Here is a 19,635-nt window from a genome sequence, read left to right as displayed (position 1 = left end):
GTTTAAGTGATTTGCATGAAATAAGAACAGATCAGATAGAAAGTCTTGACACCAAGACTTACATGGTGACATAACCATCGAGATATTACAGTAATAAACAATAAGTACATTTGTATGTTTTAAGTTTAAGTGATTTGCATGAAATAAGAACAGATCAGATAGAAAGTCTTGACACCAAGACTTACATGGTGACATAACCATCCAGATATTACAGTAATAAACAATAAGTACATTTTTATGCTTTGTAATATGATAACAAAATATGTAGTATATTTTGGTAAAATGTTGTTGTTGTTTTTCACAGGTTTATTTATATTTTTGTTTCATTTTTTTTTTTTTTTAGTAGCCTACTAGAGTAGCATTTACAGTATCCAAATTAAATGCACACATGTTCATGCACAAAACACACACACACACACACACACACACACACTATTACATTTTACTACTGCAAAAAATATTAAATTTTAGACATTGTTCATTTGTGTCAAAAAAGAACCAATGAATTGGTATGTAACTTAATTCATAATTCATGAATAAAGATAAAATTCATATAAAACTTTAGTTCTTTTTTACCCATGCCATCTCAAATAACTTCTTTTATTTTTTTTATTTTTTTTTTGGTGGGGGGGGGAGGGGGTGTGTCAATTCAGGGTAAATTAACAACAAAGATTCTTTTTTGATACAGTTTTTAAGGCAATTGATGGAACATCCAAGGTAATCTGAACAATAAAACCGTATGTGATCAGGGCTGTATATATCTACTGCCACTCCCAAACTAGTTTACTAAAAAAAATTGCACATTGGGTAACCATTTATGGGTCACACAAAAACCAATTTCATGTAAGTGTAGTGGGTCATGACCACGTGACTATTTCCTAAATTAAATCACAAACGAAAAATGGATTATGACAAACTTAACTTGCACATGCGACGTTTGAACAGAACTATCATTTTCACTATTGTTAAGCACCCTGCATGTACAGTATTTGTGCTATTACTAGTATTACTGCGTTGCTCACCATGACTAATACATGTATGTATGTATGTGTTTTATTTACCTTATATGGAGGACTTGAAGAAAAAAGAAAGGTGAATAAAATACAGATACATATGTATATATATATTTATAATATTTCAGTTGGTCTTTGTCAAAAATGTCTCGAACAGGAAGTGAAAACAGTCTGCCACACATTCCACCTGATTCTCCTGGAAGTTCAGTGTCATCGCAACTTCAGGTATGTTTCTCTGCTTGTTCTCTTTGTTAGCTAGCTACCAGGGTTTCTGCCAGAGGGTATAATGGGTATAGTGCCATACCCAATTATTTTTGCACAATTGTTTTTAAGTTAACGTTTTGACAAAATTAATTACTGTTGTTATTACTGCATGATTTTCTTAACCCTAAAACCTGAACTTTTATAGTTTGGTCAATAAACTATAGTTATACTGTTGAGGAAATGTCCCAAGTACAAAAACTGCCGGGTAGGTAAAATCACTTGTATCCCCAAGCAAAATAAGCCTAAGCAATTTTTGAAAAATTGGCGACCCATAACTCTTTTGAACTGCACTTACAAAATGGCTTCTGGCTGCATTGCAAACAGAATTAAAACAGTCTTAGATAAAATAATAAATAAAGATCAAACAGGTTTTATTAAAGGAAGATATATTGGAGAAAACATACGATTGATATATGATATAATGCAATACACTGAAACATACAATATACCTGGTCTGTTAATACTTGTGGACTTCGAAAAAGCTTTTGGTTCTGTATCTTGGTCCTTTATCGAAAAAGCATTAGATATATTTAATTTTAAAAGTTCAATAAACAGCTGGATTAAAACATATAACAAAAATTCAATGTCCAGTGTATTACAAAATGGTTATTTATCAGAAACTTTCAAATTAGAAAGAGGTTGCAGACAAGGTGACCCCCTGTCGCCATATATTTTTCTAATTTGTGCTGAAATTCTCACATTTCTGGTTAGAAATAAAACAAATATCAAAGGCATTACTATTAATGGTGAAGAATATCTAATTTCTCAATATGCCGATGATACTACTTTCACTCTTGATGGATCTCCTGAGTCTCTGTACAATACAATGACATTACTTGATTACTATTCTGAGATCTCCGGTTTAAAAATAAATTACTCTAAGTCAAAAGCCATCTGGATAGGTAGCAAAAAATATTGTAAAGATGTCTATCACCATACACGTTGGAAATTGGAATGGGGTGAAAACCAGTTTACTTTGCTCGGTATTAACTTTCCCATAAATTTAAAAGATATTATAGCATGTAATTTTGGCTCTAAGATCAAACAAATTCTGAACTTGATAAAACTGTGGTCATTTAGAAAACTGACTGTCCTAGGAAGAGTTACAATTGTTAAAACTTTATTAATACCAAAAATTACGTATCTACTAGTGTCATTACCAAATCCATCAAAAACAATTATAAATAATTTAAATAAAATATTTTTCCAATTTATTTGGCAAAATAAACCAGAAAAAATAAAACGAGAATTATTAACTCAAGATTATAGATATGAGGGTATAAAAATGCCAGATATACAACATGTAATGACATCCTTAAAATTATCATGGATAAGAAGACTTTTTCTAAATTGTAATAAATGGGTCAACTTATTTCAATCTACTACTGGTTTAAGTACAAGGGACCTAATTATATATGAGGACTATTTCATTATATTTAAAAAAGAAAAGATCAAAAACAGTTTCAGGAAAGATGTATTATTCAGTTGGGTATTATTACATACTATGCTCTACCTTTCTATTGTTTAAAAGATACAACTTTAAGGTGGTTTCAATACAGACTGTTACACAGAATTCTGGGCTACTAATACTTTTCTTCATATGATACACTTTATGTTGATTCAGAACAAATGAATTCTGGCTACTTTTCTTCTTTTGTAATGCTCTTTTTGTAATAATGAACCGGAGACATTGCAACACCTTTTTTTTACGACTGCATTGAAGTAAGAAACCTTTAGGAAGCAGTTAAAAAATGGATTTTTGAAAAAAACTGGTCTTTGCATCCCACTAAGCAAAAATGTGTTACCGGTATGTTTGGAATGACAGATGGTGATCTAAGATACATAGTAAACTGGATAACTGTCAATATAAAATATTACATTTACAACATGAAAATATACTTAAACAAAGTTTGCACAAAAAGGCCATTGAAAATATCTTGGAAACTAAATTCCAAATAGAAAGATTTATTTAAAAAATTGCCAGTATGACAAATTTAATGAACATTGGGAGAAATGGTTGATTCTTTTTTGCTTGAAAATCAGAGAATTAATTGATACTACTTTCTTCAATCTCAACTGCACATTTTGTTAACCTAAAGGAAAATCTGGGCTTGCTTGGATATACAAAAAATTCAGTAGAATCAGAAAACCAATCTTAATCTACAATACGAGTAAATAATACATGCTTCTTTCTCTCTTTTTTAGCTTCTGTTTATCTTTCCTCTTCCACCCCCACCCCCCCCCTTCATTTCATCTGTCCATTCTCTCTCTCCTACCCCCCTCAGATCAAAACCATTATTGTATTCATATTTATGTATTGTTTATAAACAAATTCAAATGTATGTACATGTAACTAGAAGGTATGATTATATACATGTATTTTTGTAAGGCAATGATTCAAGGTTCCCCAACCTTGACACTGTCAACTGATCTGGGGGCAATAAACTCATTAACCCCCCAACCCCCCCCCCCCCCCCCCCCAAAAAAACCCCAACAACAACAACCCCTAAACCTAACATATTTCCTTTCTGCGGAGGACCCCATACCCCCTGTTGACTGTGGTAGCATTTAATTCCATAGCGCCATACCCCCCAAAATAAGTCTGGCAGAAAGACTGGCTACATAGTATATGTAAACGTTGCAATCTTGACCTTTCATCCTACCAGGGTTGAAAATTGCCAGTAGCCAGGTCACCTTCTGGAAGCTTCTTTTGTTGACTAAGGGAAACAACAATTTTGTAAAAACAACTTTTGTTGTCTAAGGGTATTAACTATAATTTTGTAAAAACAACTTTTGTTGTCTACGGGAAACTACAATTTTGTAAAAACAACATTTGCAATCTGATTAAAATTAGCTCTACTGGTTTACAAGTAGATCTAACAGCATTGCGTGGACTCCCGTGTCCAGGTGACATTTCATCTATAAATAACAATTTAAATATCGATCAATTACATTTCGCTTCTTATAGCGTTATTCGGGAGCATACAAATTCTAAAAATATTGGGCGAGACTATTTATGGAATAGGCGAACTTGTTGGTCTATTTCAACATTAAAAAACAAGGGGAAAAGTGCAGTAATAAACTCTGGATTGTATACTAGTATAAACAGATTTTATGACTATACCATCACGTTTTGGGTTTTTTCGTCTTGAAAGAAATTTTATTTTGAAATTAGTTTGCGGCATACTTCATAATTCACCCAAATCATTTCTTATACCCTCGGCATAATCCCGAAGTTTCAAATCACTGGGCATGAGTTTTGCAATTAACATTTTGTTGGTCGAAGTGAAAGGTCAATTTTGGACATTAAGCTCCAACGGGGTGCTGTTAGATCCACAGGTAATAGTAATTAACCAGTGGAGCTAAGTTTAATTAGATTCCAACATTTGTTGGCTAAGTGGAACTACAATTTTGTAATTTTAAGCAACTTTTGTTGTGAAAGGGAACTACAGTTTTGTAAAAACAGCTTTTGTTGGCTATGGGGAACTACAGTTTTGTAAAAACAGATTTTGTTGGCTATTGGGAACTACAATTTTTACAAAGTTAGGCCATCGGGTGACCAGTAAAAATCTTTTGAAGGCCTGGAATATATTATATTTAATGCAAATGCTTCATATAATCTGAGGACTAGTGAATCAAGTGTCAGCCCTGGCCTACAATATCATTTACAAATGATAATACACAGACCAACACAAACCAGTCTCTTGTAAAAAAAGGTTTTACAGGTCTCAAACTTAACAACGACACCAACGGCAAATGTAATTTGCCATTGGTGAGTTATAAATTGTCATAGGGACTTTTGTGCTGCAAATGTCACGTTGAAAACAAATTGATGATGATCATAGAGATCATAGAGCTTGGTGCATGTACAGACATTTCCTTTCAGTTTCGATGCTAATTAATGCATAGCTTCTGTACTCTGACTTCAGTGGACTTGGTTTCAATTTGGAGTTTTCCTTCTCCTAGGAGACTTTCCTTACTAGGATTCTGAGCCTCTCCAGCCCAGTTTTGATTTTGGAGTTTGCTTCTTCTAAACAGTTCTCTTTCTTGACTAACGTCCTCTGTCTGTCCGGTCCATATTAGTTTAGTCTCTATCCTTTGACCAGTCCAGCTTGGGTGACCCTACCAGGAGCTGATGCTCCAGCTGGCATAGCTCTCCGAGTCATTGAGACATGCAAGCTAGCCCACCATGTCAAGGAATGGACCATGAGATAGAAAACAAATTGTATAGGGAGGCTCAAAATTGACATGGTGGTTGACAAATTCTAAAGTTAGAGTCCTGTTTTTTTTTCAGTTACATAATCAGCCATCGAAATTCAGATCTAAACATGGCCATGTATTACAGATCATAACAAAGTACATGTAAATACCTGACAATGATAAAAAGTCTGTTGAAGATCAATTTTGCAACACCTTTTGCAGCAGCATTGCTGATTTCGAGGGGTGCTAAGGCACTTTTTCTCCAGAATTATTGTACATGTATACATATGTATCTATTAACAAAACAAACATTTATTTCAGAATTTTATGCTGTAATAATTGTTTGACATATTGGGTGGGTTTTTTATAGCAAAATTTTTTTAAAATTTATATATTTTTTACTTTTTATAAAATCAAGCAAATATCAGGGGTGGGAATTCTCCTCGGATCCACAGTTTTCCTCTCATGAAACATTGCGTTTCCTGACATTTTAATTGTCTTTTCCTCCAAAATGTATCAAATGGCATAGATTTTAACCTAGGATTTCAAGAATTTCTGGGACCCCTCCAGATTTCCTCTTTTATACAGTTCACTAAATCCCACCCCTGAAATATTTAAAAACAAAATTGCCATGGATGAAAACTTTTGTCTTGTGGGTGATGCTCCTGACATACGGCAATTGATATCTCAAGACTCAATGATGGCTAGTGCTGTCATTACGGTCGAGCCCTGTTATATGTTATATTGTGTTTTGTATATGTGTAGGATACATTCATATTACATTATCTTATACATGTTATATTTTGTTTTGTGTGTGCGTGTAGGAGGATACATTCATATTACATTGCCTCATACATGTTCTGTTGTGTTTTGTGTACGTGTAGGCGGATACATTCATATTACATTACCTTATACATGTTCTGTTGTGTTTTGTGTGCGTGTAGGAGGAATATGATGAGTTGTTGAAATACGCCGTCGTACATTACCTCACCCAACATGTGCGACATCTGTCAGACGAGTGTTTTGTTTCCTCAGTTTGATGACGCGGATATCATATAGATATTGCATCACCTCAGGTGAGACCTTAACTAACAGGCTAATTGTAATGCCAAGTTGTGTAGGAGGAATGATAATTGAGTGTTGTTGAACTTAACGCCGACTAATTGTTGCCTGTATTGTAATTATGGACTTACCCAACTGACAATTGTGCGCCAGTATTGTATGTGGACTTAAGAAGTGACTCTTTTAGTGCCAGTATTGTAATTGTGGACTTGAAAAATCATCCATGGGAGAGGGAGCATTGACATCACTCGGGTGAGGACTTGAACTACCAAGGCTAATTGTAGTGTCATGTATTGTAATTATGGACTTAAGTAACCTGACTAATTGCTGTGCCACTGTTTGTGATTGTGGACTTAACAAACTGACTAATTGTAGTGTCATGTATTGTAATTATGGACTTAACAAACTGACTAATTGTAGTGCCATGTATTGTAATTGTGGACTTAACAAACTGACTAATTGTAGTGCCATGTATTGTAATTGTGGACTTGAGAAACCAACCATGGGAGGCCGGTTGACTATTTGTAATTGTGGACTTGAGTAACCAACCATGGGAGGCCGGTTGACTATTTGTAATTGTGGACTTGAGTAACCAACCATGGGAGGCTGGTTGACTATTTGTGATTGTGGACTGGGAGAAACCAACCATGGGAGGCTGGTTGACTATTTGTAATTGTGGACTTGAGTAACCAACCATGGGAGTCTGGTTGACTATTTGTGGTTTATGGACTTGAGAAACCAACCATGTTGTTAGTGTGGTTTTGGCATTTACATGAACGATTTTCTTCAGTGATTTTGTAGCTTTTCTCCTATCATAAATACAAAAATATACTTTGTGTTTGCTTGAACTAACTTAAAAGCTACCAGGCGAAAATAAAAATTAGGTTTGTTCTAACCCGACCAACCCACGGAAATCGACCCGTGTCAAAATCTTGTTTGACCTCTTTTGGGGAAGATTAAAAAAAAAATTCACCAATTTCAATTTAGGCTTAAACAATTTAACAGAAATTTATTAACGTTAGTTTCGATTTGTTGGAAATTAGAAATTCTGTACAATGCCATTCATAGTAATGACAACATGATTTTCTCGCGACCGTGGCACGAGATCTCGCACACCGCGGTGCATGTTCGGAATACATTGTACATGCTCTTGTGACAGGTAAAATGGGTTTTAAACTAAATAAATCTTAACTAGCTGCACAGGTACCTTCTCATGAGCCAGATGAGGTTATGTATTTGCATGCTTTGACAATCACAAAGTTAATATTAGCGGTCATTTTGTTTGACACAAGGTACAGTCATTAGAATGTCATTGCGTTTGCTGTTGATAGACCCAATTCAGTCTGAAAAATTAAAGAAGCTATACAAGTGTCGAACTCCGCAGAGAATCCGGAATCGGCCGACTTACATGTATTTCGATTGGCTTGGAATAGCGATGAGAGAGATTTTCATGACACCCAACTATAATTGTTTTAATATATTTTGATTTCATCAGTGTCATTAAATTGCATCGATATACAGTCGACCTTCGATAACTCAAACTTCGATCTTTCGTAAACGTCGATCTCTCGAAGTGAAACAGCGGTCCCGGCCGAACTGCTATACAAACTAGTAATAACAGACTTCGAACACTCAAACTTCGAACATTCGAAAAACTCTATCTCTCAAAGTAATTTTGTGGTCCCACCATAAAAAAATAAGGGATATTGCACTTCCAAGACTCGAAGTTTGTGGAGTGACTGAGCCTTTTAACTGTACCGGTAATACTTTAAAGAAAAAATGAATTGTCACCCAAGCCAAGCGTGAGTGTCCCGACTGGTCTCGGCTATCGATGATACACGCGGTAATTACAGAATAATAGATCGCCGACTATGCGGAACGAAATGATCCTACATGCCTGCATTGGGTTGTCGGTGTTTGTACACGACAGCGGGCCTCATTACACAAAGTACGGATAGTCTTGTAATCTTCAAAGAACTGTTGTAATAACAATTAATGCTGTTTGTTTTTTCTCTTAAACGAGTGCAAAAAAGTACATAACCTAGTGCTATTTGGCATACAGCGTTTTGATTTGTTATGTTATGTCTCGCGATGTTAGCGAGGGTTTTTAAAATTATTTTTGTGATTTACAATAATTTTGCTATTTATATTGTGTATTTTTTATTTGGTAAACAAACGTACTTAGTGCTAATCGACATTCAGTATTTTAATTTATTACAACGTTACGTTCCGCTTCGTTTTGACATTTGAAAAATATATCAACTTTAATTTATCGCTTACTTCCGGTAATATGTAAGTACGTGCTTTCAGTTTTCGTTTTTTGGTTTTTTTACTTTACTGTCAATTAATAAAATAAAAGTACATAGAGATGTACATCAAATTGATCGAATTTATCTAGTTTCTGTTAATATTTACTTAATTTGATCATATACACAGAAAAAATGTGCTAACATCCGATATTAACGAAATGATAATACTGCAATGCAGTTTCACTTTGAGGTCTGCACTCGAACTCCCTGAAACTCGAACTATTTCGTCGTCCCCTTCAACTTCGAGTTAACGAAGTTTGACTGTATAATATATTATCATCCATTAAAGGCTTTTGTAGGAGATATCGCTGGCACAATAATTTGCGATATTCTCCTAGGAGATACTGCTTCTTTAGTTATGTCACTGTGTCTGTTTCAGCGCTAAACCTATCATTAGTGACGTCACACCACTGTCGTTCTGCTACCTAACGAGTCTGCTGCTGCCAAATATAGTGACATTCAACCCACATTACTGACATTGTTTACAATTGTCGCAAAATAAAAAGAAATGATAACGGATAATAAAATGAATACCTCCCTCGTGTCTTGTGATATTATAATTTATCAGCACTCATTGATAAAAGTATAAAAGCAAGCCTCGAATTTCATACTTTTATCAACTCGAGAATCCCTGATTATATCACAAGACACTCGTGGAGTATCCTCTATTTATACTAAGAAACTACCCCATACGGTTCTGTGACGTGCTTCTAGAATCCCTGATTATATCACAAGACACTCGTGGAGTATCCTCTATTTATACTAAGAAACTACCCATACGGTTCTGTGACGTGCTTCTAGAATCCCTGATTATATCACAAGACACTCGTGGAGTATCCTCTATTTATACTAAGAAACTACCCATACGGTTCTGTGACGTGCTTCTAGAATCCCTGATTATATCACAAGACACTCGTGGAGTATCCTCTATTTATACTAAGAAACTACCCATACGGTTCTGTGACGTGCTTCTAGAATCCCTGATTATATCACAAGACACTCGTGGAGTATCCTCTATTTATACTAAGAAACTACCCATAAGGTTCTGTGACGTGCTTCTAGAATCCCTGATTATATCACAAGACACTCGTGGAGTATCCTCTATTTATACTAAGAAACTACCCATACGGTTCTGTGACGTGCTTCTAGAATCCCTGATTATATCACAAGACACTCGTGGAGTATCCTCCGTTTATACTAAGAAACTACCCATACGGTTCTGTGACGTGCTTCTAGAATCCCTGATTATATCACAAGACACTCGTGGAGTATCCTCTATTTATACTAAGAAACTACCCATACGGTTCTGTGACGTGCTTCTAGAATCCCTGATTATATCACAAGACACTCGTGGAGTATCCTCTATTTATACTAAGAAACTACCCATACGGTTCTGTGACGTGCTTCTAGAATCCCTGATTATATCACAAGACACTCGTGGAGTATCCTCTATTTATACTAAGAAACGGTGTGTATGACATACATCTAGGTGAGGGATTTTCAGATGAGTGATTACAGCTTTGCACGGACGATCCGTCATTTAATTATGTTGATATTGGTTTGGCGTAACCTACAGACGAACAACATTGTTGTGCAAAATTTTATTCATTTCAATTTTTTTTCATCCAAACGAAATTTAAAATAAGTCAGGAAATCCCGAATGTTTTACATTTAAAATAAGTCATAGGAAATCCAAAATGTGTTGATGCTTATCTAGTGTTTTACATGTAAAACAAATTTAAAATACAATATTGTTTAAAAAAATAAAGAAAAAGTAAGATATGTGTTTAATTTGTTGTTGGGTTGTTGTTTTTTCGGGGGGGGGGGGGGGGGGGGGGGGGGGGGGGGGGGGGGGGGGTGACGGGACTCTTCTTATGGCTGAAGCTCATATCAGTCCGTTAAATTTCCGAACAACATTGATTTTGCACAGGTAGCGAAATGATCAAAAGGAACGTGCAACTATGTTGCTAAACTTTTTCAAGACTTCTAAAGACAGCGCCGACTTTGTGTCACCACGGAACGACTTTGTATCGACTGCGATACTGATTTCAAATGGATACATTGTATTTTTATCAAATCAGCAATGTAGGCTTATTTCCTTCCGAAAACAGTGATAATGTTTTTCAAAATTAAGAAACCAACCATGGGTGGCTGGTTAACTATTTATAATTATGGACTTAAGAAACCGACCATGGGTTGCTGACTATTTGTAATTGTGGACTTAAGAAACCAACCATGGGTGGCTGGTTGACTATTTGTAATTGTGGACTTTAGAAACCAACCATGAGTAGCTGGTTGACTATTTGTAACTGTGGACTTGAGAAACCAACCATGGTTGGCTGGTTGACTATTTGTAATTGTGGACTTAAGAAACCAACCATTGCTACTGATCAAGCTTGAATTTTGTGGCAATTTACCCATTTTTGGCAGTTACAGCCCTTGAACTTAGGACATAGAAAAATGAGTTGGACCCAGTATTGATATTTTTAAATATTGGTTTCTCTTTCTAAGGCTCTGTGTCGGACAAAGAAAACCTCTGTCCCCCTGGCGCTGATGATGTTGATGCTGATGAAGTTGAGGTTGTCGTCACGCCGAGGAACATCAATGACAATGCTGGCATGCGTCACAACATCGGTCACAGTCCGGCTGGGTCATGCGGAAACCACGTCAGTGAACACGGTAGTCGAGGTAACCGCAAACAAACGAAAAGGAATGTATTTGTCGCTAATTTTACAAGTTTTTTCAAACTTGGTAAATCCAGGGGCAGGGTATAGCTCAGTTGGTAGAGCGCTCGCTTGAGGATCAATCATTGGAACATCTTTTCTTTTCTGTCTTTTCGTGCTTATATTAAGGTTCAAGCACGCTGTCCTGGGCACACACCTCAGCTATCTGGGCTGTCTGTTCAGGACAGTGGGTTAGTTGTTAATAATATTGTTAGTGGTTAGTAACAGAGAATAGAGTGTAGTGGTCTTACACCTACCCACTGAGACGTTACAACTCGTTCTGGGTGGGAGCTGGTACCACCACGACACCACTGAGGCCGGTATTGGAACATCACTATGCTTAGGTGTTGTTAAACAAACATGCATGTCCTCAGCAAGAATGATAGTTATACAGACTTATCAAGAATTCCAGACATTCAGTATGTTGCATATTCTCCATACAAAACTTACATGGCTTTGGCTCATACTTGACATACTTTATGTCAAAATTGTCTATATTGTCTGTACATTTTGCTTGAGGCGCTTGTGTCGCAGGATGGAGCCACCGAAAATCCGCGACCGCGGAAATCATGGAATCGGCCGTTAAAAACGGAATTCCCATTTTCGGCGGAAAACCACGGAAAACATGTTTTTTTTGGTCAAAATCATCCTTTTTTTCTTCTGTTATTTTTACCTCATTTTTTTCAAAATCATACTTTTGTCGATAAACAGAGACTTTTTTACTTCTTATTCATTGAAATAACTTCGTGCTTTCTTACTTGACTTGTAACTGACAATAACTTAAAATACGTTGAACGCAATAGCACCTAGCGCATCATAAAGTTCAGTCACTTTCGGTTTCCGATAATAACGGTATTAATGCAATGCAATGTATCATTATTTATTATTTGTTTACATGCAATCAAATACTAGACTGTTATTTAGTATAGTTTGTGTCCGCACTTGTGTCACAGAAATTGCCGTTTTGACAACGGCCTGTATGCAGATGATGGGTTCATTGCGGAATTACCCGTTTCTTACCGCATGGAAAATCTCGGAAATTGCCATTTTTCACAATCGCGGAATCGGCCGATTTCCAGCGCGGAATTTGCCTCTGTCAAATGCGGATTTTCGATGGCTCTACTCAGTGAATCCATTCAACTGATTGAGGTTTCCAACCAGTGTACCATAACTGGTCAAAGGCTGTGGTATGTGCTTTCTTGTCTGTGGGAAAGTACATATAAAAGATTCGGGATGTAGCCCAGTAGTAAAGTGTTCCCCTTATGCTTGGTCACTGTAGGATCGATCCCTGTCGGTGGGGGCCCATTGGGCTATTTCTCGTTCAAGCCAGTGCTCCACGACTGGTATATTGTGCTATCCTTCCTGTGGGATAACACATATAAAATTTCCTTGCTACTAATGGAAACATGTAGCAGATTTTCTCTCTAAGACTATATCATGTCAAAATTACCAAATGTTTGACATCCAATAGCCAATAATGAACAAATCAGTGTAATGTAGTGGTGTCGTTAAACCAAATAAATGTTATATTTGATCCTTTGTTACATTAGGAAAAATATCTAGCGGGATTCCTCTGATGACATCTAGTAGCCGATGATTAATTAATCAGTGTGCTCCAGTGGTGTCGTTAAACAACACAAACTTTAACTTTAACTTCTATTTTCACACAGCTTACATCCCGCAGCAGTTCTCAGCCACACACTCCATGACGTTACATTCAGAGTCTGGCCGCAGTGACATGGATCGTGAGCATGCATCGTACGATATTTACACGGCGTCAATTGACCCAGATGTCGGACGAATGGAGGCGTTGCTTGACCAGTGGGCACTCGATCTGAAACGTAACGTTCTGGTGGGTGGTAGCATTCTTAATAATCAGTTTAGACACCTGTCTACTGTGACTGTGTGGCAGTGATTCATTAACTCTCTCTCTACTGTGACAGTGATTCATTAACTCTTTCTCTACTGTTGCAGTGTGTGGCAGAGTTTCATTAACTCTTTCTCTACTGTTGCAGTGTGGCAGTGATTCATTAACTCTTTCTCTACTGTTGCAGTGTGTGGCAGTGATTCATTAACTCTTTCTCTACTGTGGCAGTGATTCATTAACTCTTTCTCTACTGTTGCAGTGTGTGGCAGTGATTCATTAACTCTTTCTCTACTGTTGCAGTGTGTGGCAGTGATTCGTTAACTCTTTCTCTACTGTTGCAGTGTGTGGTAGTGATTCATTAACTCTTTCTCTACTGTTACAGTGTGTTGCAGTGAGTCGTTAACTCTTTCTCTACTGTTACAGTGTACAACAGTGATTCATTAACTCTTTCTCTACTGTTACAGTGTGTGGCAGTGATTCATTAACTCTTTCTCTACTGCTACAGTGTATGACAGTTATTCATTAAGTCTTTCTCTACTGTTACAGTGTGGCAGTGATTCATTAACTCTTTCTCTGCTGTTACAGTGTGTGGCAGTGATTCATTAACTCTTTCTCTACTGTTACAGTGTGTGGCAGTGATTCATTAACTCCTTCTCTACTGTTACAGTGTGGCAGTGATTCAGTAACTCTTTCTCTACTGTTACAGTGTGGCAGTGATTCATTAACTCATATAACCGTACATACGTGTTGAGTGCTTCGTTAAATAAAACATTTCTTTCTTTCCACTTTTCACGGTTTTATTACTTGTGCCCCGTTGGTGGGCCTATTGGACTATTTCTTGCTTTAGCCAGTGCACCACGACTGGTATATCAAAGACTGTGGTATGTGCTATCCTGTCTGTGGGATGGTGCATATAAAACATCCCTTACTGCTAATGGAAAAATGTAGCGGGTTTCCTCTCTATGACTGTCAAAATGACCAAATGTTTGACATCCAGTAGCCGATGATCAATAAATCATTGTGCTCTAGTGTCATTAAACAAAACAAACTTCTTCTTTATAACTTGTGTTAGAGGTAAAGAAGCAAAGGGCCGCAACTCTAATCCAGTTTATGAATTTAGATTAAAAATGGACCCTGTTTAAGTGTACCTTTGGTGTGACATTTTGTACTTTTACTGGTTGTGCCCCACAGGGGAATCAATAATTTTAATAAAGTTGAATAAACAGCATTTGCGATCCTGTAACTTTAGTATTAGTACAGTGTAGGTACATTTAGAAAATACTGTTTACAAATATTGGCAATAGATTTTTTACAAATAATAAGGTGTGATCACAGTTTTAAGGTTTAAATTTTGAATAAGCATTGACCAAATAATATGTTTTTATTTATGGCACAATTTTAAGTTGCCACATTCATTTAAAATTGAACAAAGGGATGTAACTCTTATCAGATTTATTGTAAAAATATAGAATTATAGTACACAACAGCGCATTCAAAACGTCCCAAAAAAGTAGTTTACTTTGACCTAATTTGATTTTACGAAACGAGTGTCAGGATTTTTGTATTGCCCGAGCGAAAGCGAAGGTAATACATGAATCCTGACACGAGTTATGTAAAATCAGTACGACTCACACACGAGTGTAATAATTTCTTTATTATCCATATTATTATTGTTGTTTTCTTTACGAATAACAAGACCCACCTCAAAATGTTTCAGCCACAACTAGAAGGTGATGACGAAATGACGTCATATTTCAAATGCTCAGTCTGAACTAGGACTGGAGAAGCAATGGCATGTTATGACATCACTTCCCAAAATTATGTCATTAAACTTGTTATTACACATGTGCTTCGTATGATTATTATTAATTCGGTTATGTTGAACCATATGGATAATAAAAGAATTGATTAAATTTGATTGGTCGGGTGGGGTCAGTTTTTGGAGAGGCAGACAGAGTTGACCTCTGTAATACCTGATGACCTACTGTTCCTACCACTGTGCTGGCAGCATTTCTAGTTGTGAAATGTGACCAGTTTTTATTATTTTATTCTATTTATGTCCATGTTCTGTTTACTTATAAGCATGGGCCCCTGGTTACCTGCGATTTTAAAATATTGTAATCCTATAATAATAATCCATCCGTTCAACTGTTATTCTGAAAATGTAGAGTATTATTAAATATATTATTTATTCCGTTTTAGGCTGAATTCAGTCAGTCGAAAATCCGACTTATTGAGCTGAGTCACCAGGACCTGATGAAGGAGAAGGAAAGGTTTGTCCACGTTAGCTAATTTGTGGTGAATGCACATGTGTGAGATTTCAGGTTAAGTATTAGGAAAAAAGGAAAACTATCAAAATTGTCGTCAATTTGGTAAGAGGCGGCACGTCGCCCAGTGGTAAGGTGCTCGCTCGATGCGCGGTCGGTGTGTGGGATCGATCCCCGTCGGTGGGCCCATTGGGCTATTACTCATTCAAGCTAGTGCATCACGACTGGCATATCAAATACCGTGGTATGTACTACCCTGTCTGGGATGGTGCATATAAAAGATCCCTTGCTACTAATCGAATGGAGTAGCCCATGAAGTGGCGACAGTGGGTTTCCTTTCTCAATATCTGTGTGGTCCTTAACCATATGTCTGACGCCATATAACCGTAAATAAAATGTGTTGAGTGCATCATTAAATAAGACACTCCTTCCTTCAATTTGGTAAGTGCTGAAGATGAACTCAAACTGAAAACAGTGGAATATATTGACCAAATTGCACTTAAAGCTACATTCTCACCACACGAGCACGGAGCCAGCCATGCTGCGTGTGTATATGGAAATGGGATCTGATACCGTGAAACCTCTCAAAACAGGACCCTCGGTAAACCGGAATTCCCTCAAAACCGGACATTTCTCGCCGCCGCTTTATCAATATCTGTACACAAGAGAACCTCTCTAAACCGGATACCTTTTAAAACCAGACTGTTTATTTGGTTCAGAGGGTGTCCGGTTTGGGGGGAATTTCACTGTAATTAGATCTATGTATTGTTAAAAGATCCCTTGCTGCTAATCAAAAAGAGTAGCCCATGAAGTGGCGACAGCAGGATTCTTCTTTCAATATCTGTTTGGTCCTTAACCATACATGTATGTCTGACAACATACATATATAACTGTAAATAAAATGTGTTGAGTGTGTCGTCAAATAAAACATTTCCTTCCTTATTTGAATATATGTGTGTACTTTAATACAGGGAATACTTTAGTTTAAAATATTGATTAGTGACAGTTGGTGATCAGTTAAATATTAATTAGTAACTACTGTTTAACAATTTAGAATTGGTAGCAATCTCTGAAATTTCTGTAGTGAAACACCATGCGATGTCTATCCAAATGCCATTTTTGCTTCCAGCATGAGGTTTGGCATGTGGATACAGTTTCGTTCACCACATGGTATGATCAAAATAATCATGTCCATATTTATCTATGCTTATAAATCTGCACATATATGTACAGGGGAGTCGAAAGCGGTACAGCCAGTATGGTCAGGACCGTACCACTTTTGGGGCCTGGAATGTTTTTTTTTCTCTTCCTATGGCGCTCATATGGTATATATCTCATCATATATGCATTGCTTTCATGGCCGTACCAACTTTTAATTGCTTCTGCTGCTCCTGATACACATGTGTAGGACTAAACACCTCCAATCAAAACAATAGTTGACGATTTTTGGCTGTTTCCTTGCATACATATACATGTATATAAACATAGCTTTATTTTTGTTTTCCTGACAGCATCCAACCTGAATCTCCTGTATATATACATGTATCTAGTGTTTCAGTATTTCCAAAATACTGAAAAGAAGAATAAAATAATAAATTTGATATTTGTTCATTACTGCTGTTAAAATAAGAAATAATGAACATGTTTTAACTTGGAATGGGAGGTAGCCCAGTGGTATAGCACTCGCTTTAGATGTGGTCGGTTTGGGATCGATCCCTATTGGTGAGCCTGGGCTATTTCTTGTTCCAGCCAGTGCACCACGACAGGTATATCAAAGGGTGTGGTATGTGCTGTCCTGCCTGTGGGATAGTGTATATAAAAGATCCCTTGCTACTAATGGAAAAATGTAGAGGGTTTCTTCTCTCTGACTATATGTCAAAATTACCAAATGTTTGACATCCAATAGCCGATGATTACTAAATCAATGTCCTCTAGTGGTGTCGTTAAACAAAACAAACTTTGTTTTAACTTGTCCCAATTTGGGATTGTCATACAGTGCATTGATATTTATCAGCAAACATTTTGTTCTTACGTCAAACCAAACTGAAATTATTTATCAAAAACATTTTTGTATGAAGATAGGACCGACTATAGTGTACTAGTTTTGTCTCTCCGTTACAAAATAAAAACGCAAACTGAAATTATTTACCAAAAACATTTTTGTATGAGGATATGACCGACTATAGTGTACTAGTTTTGTCTCTCCGTTAAAAAATTAAAAACGCAGGATATAGGTACCGGTATTACGTTTCCAATGGCAACAATCGCACGGGTTGTCCATATCTTGAAGTATACCCTGGTGGTAAAGTCCCGTCCGGTGGATGGTGACCAGACTGCGTTGCGTCCCTCCTGCAGCTTGACCTCGCGTCGTTTCTAAATGACGCCGGTCAAAAACCGTAGCCCGCAACCCCTGCGCGTGTTGTAACCTCACCGTGGTGCAGGGGTGTAACATTCTCTTTGAGAATGGCCAATACAGCACAAATTGAAATTTTGATTAAAGTCAGTATCTATCTGTAATATTTGTATTTTTGCACAGTTCTTTACACTGTTTTTATTTAAATCTTGAATTTTTATATTGATGTTGATCATCACCTTATTTGTTTGCATTACCTTAGTTTGATACCCAATAGCCGATGTATTTTTCGTGCTGGGGTGTCGTTAAAGAGACATTCCTGAGTTCGCTGCAACTTTTAAGATGTTATCGACGAACAGATCCTTTTTAACGATTGTAATTACATATAAAATATATTTTTCTGCATAAAATATTAGTGGCTGTATATTAAACATGTTTCTGGACGTTCTAGTATTTGTACTAGGTTAAATTTCATTTTATTTCCTAAAATATTTTTTTTCGAAATTATTACAAGATAAAATCTAGTTTGGGCTTCTTACAAATGTTAAGATGACCAGAAACACATTGAATGTACAGACATTGATATTCTAAACAAGGAAATATATTTAATATATAAGTTTAATCGTAGAAATATTTTATTAGTCAGAAACATCTTACAATGCAGAAAACTCAGGACTGTCCCTTTAACATTGATTTTTCGTGTTTACATCAGTTTCACACTATAAATCCTAGGTCAGTGAAACTTGGTTTATAGTTGCACCGATGTTTGGCATCACAGTGAGCTGAAACTTGATTTATAGTTGCACCGATGTTTGGCATCACAGTGAGCTGAAACTTGGTTTATAGTTGCACCGATGTTTGGCATCACAGTGAGCTGAAACTTGGTTTATAGTTGCACCTATGTTTGGCATCACAGTGAGCTGAAACTTGTTTTATAGTTGCACCTATGTTTGGCATCACAGTGCACCGAAAAACCTTTTATGCTACGCGAGACATTTAAGTCTGTGGAATTCTTATTTGGATGTCTGTTGTTCGTGTATTTCAGAAATGCTTTTGAGAAGAACCGCCTGCTGAATGAGCTGGACAGTGTGAAGGAGTTACTGCACACGTACGAGGTTTCCATAGAGCGGAAGGACCAGGTGATATCAAACCTGACCCACGCCATGCAGAAACAGCGAGAGAAATACGAGATGGCCAAAAAATTCAGCGAGTGGAAAATACGACACAATGACTTCAAGAGGGAGGTGAGGAGGTTCTTCTTTATTTGTGTCTTTCTTTTCTTTTTCTTTTTTCTTTCTGTCCTTTCTTTTATTTTTCCTTGTGTCTTTCTGTCCTTCTTTCTTTCTTTTTCTTTTTTCTTTCTTTCTTTTGTCTTTCTTTCTGTCCTTTCTTTTATTTTTCTTTGTGTCTTTCTGTCCTTCTTTCTTTTTCTTTCTTTCTTTTCTTTGTCTTTCTTTCTGTCCTTTCTTTTATTTTTATTTCTGTCCTTTTCTTTGTCTTTCTGTCCTTTTATTTTTCTTTCTTTCTGTCCTTTGTTTTTTATTTTTCTTTCTTTCTGTCCTTTCTTTTATTTTCTT

The 19,635-nt window shown here is 36.6% G+C and overlaps 1 protein-coding gene across 1 annotated transcript in view; it reads left to right on the top strand.

The window, feature by feature from the left end:
* The first annotated feature begins 1,157 nt into the window (after positions 1 to 1,157).
* LOC121373004 (centrosomal protein POC5-like) overlaps positions 1,158 to 19,635 on the top strand; it is a 34,386-nt gene continuing 15,908 nt past the window's right edge. Inside the window, exons 1-6 of the mRNA XM_041499445.1 lie at positions 1,158 to 1,238; positions 6,422 to 6,497; positions 11,360 to 11,536; positions 13,242 to 13,423; positions 15,641 to 15,711; positions 19,104 to 19,302. Of these exons, the coding sequence (XP_041355379.1) occupies positions 1,158 to 1,238; positions 6,422 to 6,497; positions 11,360 to 11,536; positions 13,242 to 13,423; positions 15,641 to 15,711; positions 19,104 to 19,302 (786 nt within the window). The remainder of the gene's footprint in view (positions 1,239 to 6,421; positions 6,498 to 11,359; positions 11,537 to 13,241; positions 13,424 to 15,640; positions 15,712 to 19,103; positions 19,303 to 19,635) is intronic.

Source organism: Gigantopelta aegis, chromosome 5 (assembly GCF_016097555.1).
Source record: "Gigantopelta aegis isolate Gae_Host chromosome 5, Gae_host_genome, whole genome shotgun sequence".
NCBI classification, from domain to species: Eukaryota; Metazoa; Mollusca; class Gastropoda; order Neomphalida; family Peltospiridae; genus Gigantopelta; species Gigantopelta aegis.
This window is presented reverse-complemented; position numbering and strand designations above follow the sequence as displayed.